This window comes from Oenanthe melanoleuca, chromosome 5, assembly GCF_029582105.1.
Source record: "Oenanthe melanoleuca isolate GR-GAL-2019-014 chromosome 5, OMel1.0, whole genome shotgun sequence".
In the NCBI taxonomy this organism is placed as follows: domain Eukaryota; kingdom Metazoa; phylum Chordata; class Aves; order Passeriformes; family Muscicapidae; genus Oenanthe; species Oenanthe melanoleuca.
Genome location: NC_079339.1, coordinates 24514929 through 24524520, shown reverse-complemented (window position 1 = coordinate 24524520; position 9592 = coordinate 24514929). Strand labels below are relative to the sequence as shown.

Here is a 9592-nt window from a genome sequence, read left to right as displayed (position 1 = left end):
GCCAGTGGGTAGCAACAGCTTGGCTGGGCCCCAGGAAACCAGTAATGGCAATCGCATCGGTAACAGATGCCATGACTTTTGGCCATTTGTTTTATATTGTCCTTCACACTGTTGACCAGCACTGTTGGTTTTATTTGCGTCCTGATTTCAGGGCAGAAATCACAGATGTCCCAAATGGGACAGTGGGGCTTCTTCTTTCGAAAGGGAAGCGGGGGCGACGTGGATGGGGCACAGCTTTGCCGTGTGTGACACCTGCCGAAATTCCGAGGGCAGGCGCCGCTCGGGGCATCGCAGGATGGGGGTGCAGCAGCGGGACCCTCGTCCGCGGTTCGGCGGCGGGAGGAGGCGGCCGGGCCGGGCCGGGCCGGGCAGGGCAGGGCAGGGCAGGCAGGGCCGGCCCGGCCACCTCCCGGCGGGGCGGGACAGGGCGGGACTAGGGAAATCGGGGCTGGTTTTGTGCGCAGGGCGGCAGGTGTAGCGATGAGGAGCGAAGCTCGGCGGGCTGCGGAGGGTGTCCCCGCACGGCAGCCCCGACAGCAGCCCGCTCTCGGGAGCATGGCAGCGGCCCCGCCGCGCCGCGCCCCGCGCTGAGCCCCGCCGGTCGCGGTGCCGCCGCAGTGCCAGCGCCATGCCTCCCCAGGAGCTCCTGGATTACGCGCCCGCCCTGCGGAGACACAGCCCGCCCCGCGGCAGCGGCCCGGAGCTGGGCATCAAGTGCGTGCTGGTGGGCGACGGCGCCGTGGGCAAGACCAGCCTGGTGGTCAGCTACACCACCAACGGGTACCCCGACGAGTACCAGCCCACCGCCCTGGACACCTTCTCCGGTAGGTGCCCGCCCGGGGGATCCAGCCCGGAGCAGCGAAACCTCGGGAGGAGCGGGGTCCCGGGTGGAGGGAGGCGAGCGCTCCCGGGGGTCTGCGGGCACACGGCCCCAGAGCATTTCTGGGGCTCCGGCCGGGTCCCTCCGGCCTTTAGCAGGTGGACGTCCTCCGTTCTGTCGAGTTGATTTGCAAGTTCTATGAACTCGGGCACCTTCCTGGTTTTGTGGTGTTGTTATGACTAAATAGAATGGGGCTTAGGTGTTTTTTTTGTTTCGTTTTTTTTTTTTTTTTTTTTTTTTTTTTTTTATTATTATTATTGTTTGTGGTGGTTTTAGCTTCATAAATAGCCTACAGTGTAACACTGCGATTTTAGCTTCAACTGATACTCAGGCAAACCACCGTTTTCTCTCCATGTCTGGTGAAGCTGGCATTGAACAGAGGTTGTCAAAAAGTTGACGAGCTTTATAAGTCTGGCTAGAATTGCAAGCTGATGAACTCTCATTAGTTTCCACTTTTGTAAATGCTATCTTTGTTCTTGTTCTACACTCCTCTTCCTTTGGGCTCCAGCTTCTAATATAAACCCCAGGAGAATACAAAGCCCTTTGAAATATTTCTTATCTTCATTTGATATGAAGAAACACAGCACTCTTTGACGATGTAGATTGGTAGATTAGAGATGTGCTCAAGTCAGACCAGGAATGAGACATCTAATGTGTCATAGTCTTAGGGGTGCTTAGAAGGAGTGTTTTGTTTGTCTGAATGTCCCCCCTCAGTTGCTCACTCTGAGAGTTTTTGATTTACCTTGACCATCTCCAAGCTATTCCACTGTCCCTTGAAGGGACTGAACTGGGAACTTCTGTTCACGGTCCAGAAGCCCTTTGTGATCACACGTAAGGAATCTTGAGTCCTTCAAGGGAAAGGTTACTTCTCTCTCTGCTCTCTTTGCATTCATGTGTATGGATTAGACTAAGAGAGGTTTAAAATTACTGTAGTTATTAAACTGCACATTTTTGGAAGGGCAAATCCATTAAAAAACGGTCCAGAAAGGTGAAGGCAAGATGAGTGCAGAAACTCCCTGATTAACAGCAGGTAATGTGAAGATAGTTGCACATAGGTTTAGTCCCAGCCTGGATGTTCCAGTACTAAGTCTGACTTCAGAGGTTCATCGGATATGTAACTGATACAAATCAAAAACATTAAAAATGTGCCTTGTGAAGTTTACTTTCTACTTATTGGGAGGAAATGGAAAAATAGATAAGTTTCCCTTCCCAGCCCTGCTCTGACCCTGAATAAGCCTGAAGAAAGTCCCTTTCTGGGAGTCCCTTCCTGGAGTCAGGATCCAGCTCAGTAATTTCAGCCCAATTCATTCCACTTTTGGGGAATACCTGCCATTGAGATTGCTGGCAGAAGGGAGCAGTTTAAATTCTAACCTTAATCCCGGTCATGGGGCTGTGATGCCAATAACAAGATAGGAGAAGGTGTTGCATTATCAAGGGACAGAGACCCAGCCACATACATTTTTCTGGCTGCTACCTCCTGCTGGGTGTCGCTGCCAGGTGACAAGAGCAGCCTTGAGTGAAATGCGTACCCGGTGACCTTTCTCCACCAGGCTATCCTGTTCTGCCAGCCCCTTCGCTATTGTACCATGATCCATCCTCGTCCTGAGGGTGTGGGCCTTGTGAGGGCGGTATTTGGAGGGCTGGTGCAGAGTTGCTGGCGTAGCTCAAGCTAGCAGCAGATGGGATAAACTGTGCAAACGCTGGAGCAGTAGGTAGTACATGTGGTGAGTTTCCTCCGAAGATGGCAAGACATGTCAGAGATGCTAATTCCTTCTCTCAATGCACTTGTGAGACAGAGAAAACCAGATACTAGAAAGTCAAATGCTTGCTGCCTTGAAGATCAAGTCAGGATCTAGCAGGTTCTTTGATCAGGAACAGGTTTCTCTTCCTCCTCTGGGCAAAGATATGGTAACAGCCCAACTGTTTCCCAGTCACACGGGAGCAATGACTTTCAGCTACGCCTCGAGGAGGGCACTGTGGTGGACGCACCTACCCTTCATTTTTCTTCCCATCTTCATCTCCCACCAAACTTCAGTTCATCTTTTTTGTCTGTGTGTCCCTTTTTTTCCCCAGACTGCTTTCAGGGAGGAGTGCTCTCTTTCAAAAGCTTGTGTTAAACTCTTGTTTCTGTCACTTCTCACCTGATGAATTACTTCAAGAATCACAAAAGATTGGTCCTGCTTCTTCTGGTTGGGAGATTTTTGGCTTGTTCATGGGTTTGGGGGGGGGCTTTTTGTTTGTTTGTTTGGTTGGTTGGTTGGTTTTTTTGTTTGTTTTTTTTTTTAAACAAAAAGCCTCCTCCCTGCACACAGCAGTGGAGTTTTGCTAGTTCTTGTCAAGTGCCAGCCATTGTCACCTTAGTCATGAAGTCTGCCTCTATTCATGCAAGCACAGCCCCATCCACCTGGTCAGGACTTTCAAGTGATTTCCAGCTCCACAACCCCTTTTTCTTTCTCCTCAGTTCCTAGCCAATCTCTGTGGTGTCTCTGCACTTAAACATCGTAACAGTTTCATTCCCGACTGCCATCAGAGGTCCTGCCAGCCCTCAGTCTGAGTCAGCTGATACCACATGAAGGCTTACTGTGATTAGGGAGTGAAACGGGAGCAAACCTTACATGTGTAACTCAGCAGTTTTTCAGTGTGTGGATAGCCTCTGAAAGGGATTTCACTCATCACTGTTTCCTTAATAGCTTCTTCATTACAAAGGTGGGTTTTTCCCAAGCTAGGACACTCACACAATGTTTTTTTAAGGCCATTCTGGTCTGGATGGGAAAAATATCCAATAGTTTGTTTGATGGAGACTGATTTGAATTTGTTTGGCCAAGAAGACAGGAGCAAGTTGCTGAAGTCCTCTGGTTTTATTCTTATCCTTTTTCTTGGGTTGCAGAAGAAGAACGAGCGGTTTTCAGGGAACTGTTTGGCTAAGAGCTCTTCTTGTCTAGAGGAGCAGTTGTCCAGTAATGTGTAAATATTCCTTCAAAATTCTGGAGAAGAATACAAAACACTTGAGAGCTAACAAAACCAGGTCTGCTGCAGTTCTCTTAATGTTTCCAATGCAAGCTTCAACAGTCTTAGTGAGGTTTAGGAGGATGCTCAGCAAGGAGGAGACATGAGCAACTTTCAGCAGGGTGTAAACCAGAGTGCTCAGGAAAAGCCTGTATGAGTGTACATGTGTATGCTGGCCAGCTGCTTTAGACTCATCCTTATTCTCCTTTTGCTACAGTGCAGGTCCTCGTGGATGGAGCCCCAGTCCGGATTCAGCTGTGGGACACTGCTGGACAGGTAAGCTCTATTAAAGCAGCTGTCAACTCTGGTCCTGTGGGACCAGGATTGTTTTCAGGCTTTGAGGAAGGCAGTGTTTAACTGGGAAGAAAGGAAATGCACTGTTTGAGTACCAGCCATTTGCTGGTATGGCAGTCACAGACAAGTGAATGACAGATGTCCTCAACACTGAAACTTGTGTCTGAAATGTGGCATGGCCTCAAAGTCAGTACAATGCCCTCCTGCCTTTGTTGCTGTCCTAGTTAACTTGTAGAAAAGCTATTGCAGCATCATGCTGTTAGGAGAGCAGTCCAGTGAAGATTTTTTTTTCCCCTCCCTTTCCTACAGGAGGACTTTGACTGTTTGCGCTCTCTTTGTTACCCTGACACCGACGTCTTCCTTGTGTGCTTCAGTGTGGTAAACCCAAGCTCCTTCCAGAACATTACAGAGAAGTGGATCCCTGAGATACGAACTCACAACCCCCGGGCGCCGGTGCTGCTGGTGGGGACGCAGGCAGACCTGCGGGACGACGTCAATGTCCTCATCAGCCTGGACCGCTACCACGTGAAGCCAGTGCCCCGGCCTCAGGCAGAAGGTCTAGCTGACAAAATCCGGGCTGAAGCCTACCTGGAATGCTCAGCACTGACCCAGAAGAACCTTAAGGAAGTTTTTGACATGGCCATTGTCAGCGGTGTCGAGCACAAGGCGCGTCAGGAAAAGAAGATGACTGCCAAAGGCATCAAGACTCTCTCCAAGTGCCGCTGGAAGAAGTTCTTTTGCTTTGTCTGAAGCTGCTTTGAGGGAGGGGAAAAGAAACATCCAATGCCAGTATTGGCTCTGCACCTTCTTGGAGTGACTGCTCCTATGGCCCCAGCAAGGAGGGTATGATAAGCTGCTGGGCTTGGAAACCTGTCTCTTGCTGGGTACAGTATCAGATGCCCAGGAGACATGAACTAGATTTCCACTGTGCTGAGATGTGAAATGGTCCAGGCAGCTATAATACCTGCTGGACATGTCTGTAGTGTCCCAGACTAATGGGAGCCTTTAATGCATCGAGACTCAGTACCTCAGAACAGGCAGGTTCCTTACATTGTTCAAAAATTTTTTGAACCAGTTTTCTGGTTGACGCTCACACACTTTCAGAGTTCTGATGCAGCATAATAAACATAAGGGACTTCTGAAATCAGCCTGTGTTTTGGCTGATTTATAGGTGTGGCAGAGAGTAGGGCAGGGGCAGTTACATGCAACTGCAATGTGGTCAGGCATGGGGTGCAGAGTTTGTAACATGAGACTTGGGTTCCCCCTCTGGTTCCATTTGCCAAGATAGGTAGAATTCACTTGGCTGTGAAAAAGCAGCACTCTTTCTCAAAGGCCCTGTACTAGGAGTTCTCTTGAGAAGGTATTTCCTGAATAAAGGGAGAAAATGCACTGGGAGCTACAGTAATACTTTGAGCAAAACCTTCTCTGAGAGGACTCTCTAGTCCACTGGGTGCCAGTGTTATAGTCCTGTCCTAAGAGGTAGTTGTGGACTTGGGGACCAGCTTCGAAAGGCCTTTTGTGTGTATGGTGTTTTGAAAGAAAGAAGAGGTGAGGAACAGTGAGAAGTGGCTCTGTCTAGCAGAGAAAAAACTGTGTCAGCAAACTACCAAGGGGTCAAATGTAGATGGAGAGAGAAGGAAGAAAAGGAAGCAACTAGGAAGGAGAAAGATGGAATGAAGAAAGGTAGATGGAGAAGGAAAGAAGAATGAATGTTGTTAATTGAAAGTTGTGGTTCTACTTAGTTGAGATGCTAATATGCAGGGAAACCTTTAGGAACCTGAAAATTTTGCTAGTGATATGAGATTCAAAGTAATATTGTCTGTACATTCAGTTCTGAATCAAAAGGAGAGGCTTGTAGTGAGAGAGAGTTCCTCTTCATTAGTAATTCTCCATTTCAGATCTACACAGAAGAATGGAATTTACCTTGCACAGTTCTTCCTGAGGCTGCAGAACAGGAACAGAGGACTCAGGGCTTCTTTCTGTTACGCTTCTCTGTTTTAAAAGTCACTGCTTGATCTGCTGAAATCAAAAGCAAAGGAAATCCATTAAGTTTATGCTGGAGAAAATAATTCCTTTTGTTTCACTCTCTTCCCCTCTCTCCTGTTTCTAAGGGGATTAATACCCCAGTGAGTCTATCCACATTTTATTATATTTCCTTACAGAACTTGAATCAACTTATAAATCTTCTTTTGCAGAGACATTTCATTTTGGTTTATGTAGCAGAGGGCGTGACAGGTCTGTCAATGAATGCTTTTGATACTCGGGGGGTTCTCTGCATCTGGCCACGGCCCATCACTTTGGGGACGCTCTGGACTAATGTGACAGAAAGAGAAATAGCTGTGGATGTTTTGCCCTAGACCAAAAGTAAGCATAGGTGAGGTAGTGAGCCTGTAGCAAGGCAAATATGAGTAATGCAGTCTGGCTCCAAACAAATGCCTGCGAACATCTCTCACAGCCATCTGGTTTTGTAGTGCAGCTTATGTAGTTCCCAGGATGTGAGACATGACTGCTGTCTCCTTGGGCAGTATTGCAGGATGAAAGAGGTGGAGAAGTCTTCCTGTGAAGTGAAGTCCTAAGAGACGGTGAGCGCAGAGACAGTGACTAGAAGTGACACATCTGACAGGGGTCTAGGTAGGACATCACGTCCCGACAAAGCTCTCACTCAGCAATGCATCCCTGTGTGTATGTCCTACCTGTACAGGCACCTTTGCTGCATCACTAGTTCAGTTTGTCTGTTGGGTCTTTACACATTTCTTTAGCCTGTGAGACCAAGGGCTGTGGTGACCTGCCAAAGAGCATGCCATATCCCTGTGGAGCAAATGCACGGGTGGAAAGAATACCAGCCTCCTTCCTGCTGAGGAGAGCAAGGGTTGTCCTGCAGTAGCTTGGTATGAAACAGGGGTTATTTCATTCTGGAAAAGAAACTGTACTGAGAGCTACTTTCTTCCTATGTGATTATGTCTAAAATTTGTTCAAATAAATTTTTTTTAATGTCTACAATTTGTGTTTGTAATTTTGTCAGTGCAAATTGAGTTGGGCTTTAATTTGGAGAAAGGGTTACTCCATTTTACTGGCAATAAGCATAACAGGGAAATAGCCTCACTTCTCACTCCATGTCCTAACCTCCACTAGCGATGGTAAAAATCCCCTCATAGCTGAAACTTTCCAGGTTCCTTCTGTCACCTCAGTTAATCTTTCCACTCAGCATGGAGGCTGCTGAGAGGGATGGAGTAGCAAGCATCCAAGGTTTTCAATGCCTCCCCCCAGAAGCCACCCTCCAGGGAACAGTCAGGAGGCCCTCTCAGCACCCACTGAGCCAAGTCTGTGCAGGACTTGCATTGGGAGCCTTAATGACAGCATGCTGCTCTGTCATTAGGCTGATGGGTCATTTAGTGACCAGCTTCACTTCACTTACCTTGGCAGTTAAATTTTGTCTGTGCCACATAGGGTGCAAAGGCTTTATCCAAGACAGCTCACAGGACTAACCCTTTTAGCCCTGTCTTGGGTGTTACAGATAGGTCAGGGCTCCTGCCTATCCAGATGTGGAGCCCCATAGCTGCTCCAGAGTCAGAGGGCTGGAAAGTGAGGCTGTGAGGAAGGAGTGTGGTGGTTCAGCAGAGCTAGGATAGAAAATGGACAAAAAGCCAGTGTAGCAGAGGTAACGAGCAAATTCAGAGATTAGAAGGGAATGGGAAAATTCTACCAATAAAACATGCTTTGGGAACTTGTATTTTGGGTGAGGAGGCTGTCAAGACTTTTAGGATTTGTTTGGGATTTTTTTGGGTGGAGGGGGCATAGTTGTTTACCAAATCTGTAATCACATTGCCTTACAGAGTGCTGTTTACTAAATGTAAAGTAACCTCTGGGAGTATTTGGAGCTGGCTCCCAACTTTGTAGCTTCCTGGCACTAAATCTTACAGAAGCACCTGTGAATGGAAATAGCAGCAAAGTGTGAATTAACTTTACAGGGAGTGAGTCATTCCACTGAGCCATATCCTGTCATATGCACAATAAGCACTCTAAAACACCCTGAAATCCCTGAACAAAGCTGAACTCCTGGGTGTGGGGGGGGTGAATCTATCTCATTAAATGGAGTTTCCTACCAAAGCCACCTGAGGTGTCTTCAAAGCCTTGTTCTCATCCTCTTATGGTGCAGTACTGGATCTGTGCTACTAGCTGGCTTTGGTAGAGTCTGGGCTTGTTTCTGCCTTGCAGTGCTGCTTGACCAACCTGTATTTTCAGATGCTGAGAGCACAGAGGAGTTCCTGGGAGACTGTTGCTAACACAAAGCACTCCACCAGGCTGGCCCAGTCCATTGCTAGGCCAGCACAATTCCTCACAAGTCTGCTTACTTTCTTCCGAAAGGATCCTTATGATAGTTGATCTGATTTGTTCCATAGCACAAAGCTCGGCACCCAAAACTAAAAGCACCAACATTCCTACAAGGTAGAAACTCTCTCTTCTTTCTTGCTCAGGGCTCTAACTTGGGTGCTGGATAGCAGACTCCTGATATATATATACATATATATATATATATATATATATGTATGTATATATATCCTTGCACAGGCAACAGTGTAAGTATTTCAGTACAGGTACACACCATATTTTGCAAATCCACGTGAAGCCAGTGTGCTTGCTGCCATCTCCAAAGGACCTGAACTTGGATGTCAGCAACAGTAGGGACACAGTATGGAAAGGACCTTTAATTTCTTTTTTCTGTAGGTATCACACCCTAAATGGGCTTAATTGTGCCAAAAAGGTTTCCACCTAGCAACACTTTCCTCAGCTTCAGCTGAACCCTGACTGGAAATTAAACCCCAAAATAATACTAAGTTTCATCTGACTCAGCACATCCTCCTTCCAGCACCAAAAGGGCAAGTCCAAAAGTCCTTCTGAAGATCTTTATGTCCTGTAGGCTACATCCTATTTACTCTGAAGAGACAGGCTAAACTATTACCAGGTCAGGAGCTGACCTGAGTCCAGCAGGAGGAACCCTGCTGAAATGCAATTACCTTGGCATAGCACCCTCCCCCCATTTCCTGAGAGGGGTGTGATTGCATTAACAACCTTATCACTTTCTTAACACTCCCCAATTTAATCCTCAGGTGCTAACTGGCTTTTTTCTTCAGATTGCTCCAAGTTTAGGTGTTATTTATCAATTAGGCCTTAGCTGTAGTGGCAGCTAAGTAATCTGCTTCAACTTTGCTCTTTAAGCCTTCCTGCCCCTAATTTGGGCTAGATTGGTCCTGTCCCAGGGTCCTTTTGGCAGTCTCTCAAAGAGCAGCCTGGGAACCAGGAGAGCAGAAGGGAGCACTGAGGCACTGCTCAAACAGATGCTGTCACCACAAGGAGTGTTTGTCCCCTCACAGCCTGTGTGCTAGCTGAACTGCTGCTCTTCCATTCTGCTGA

General features: G+C 47.6%; 1 protein-coding gene across 1 annotated transcript; it reads left to right on the top strand.

Annotated features, from left to right (window-relative positions):
• The first annotated feature begins 450 nt into the window (after positions 1-450).
• Positions 451-6457, top strand: RHOV (ras homolog family member V). The gene is made up of 3 exons (XM_056492650.1): positions 451-824; positions 4104-4162; positions 4490-6457. Exons 1-3 carry the CDS (start codon positions 629-631, stop codon positions 4928-4930), a joined length of 696 nt encoding a protein of 231 aa, XP_056348625.1. The 5' UTR covers positions 451-628; the 3' UTR covers positions 4931-6457.
• The last annotated feature ends 3135 nt before the right edge of the window (positions 6458-9592 follow it).

Excerpts from the sequence above, each read along its gene's own strand:
- RHOV (XM_056492650.1), top strand. The coding sequence starts at position 629 with ATGCCTCCCCAGGAGCTCCTGGATTACGCGCCCGCCCTGCGGAGACAC. Across the intron at positions 825-4,103 it reads CGCCCTGGACACCTTCTCCG|TGCAGGTCCTCGTGGATGGA; the intron begins GTAGGTGCCCGC and ends CTTTTGCTACAG. Across the intron at positions 4,163-4,489 it reads TGTGGGACACTGCTGGACAG|GAGGACTTTGACTGTTTGCG; the intron begins GTAAGCTCTATT and ends CCTTTCCTACAG.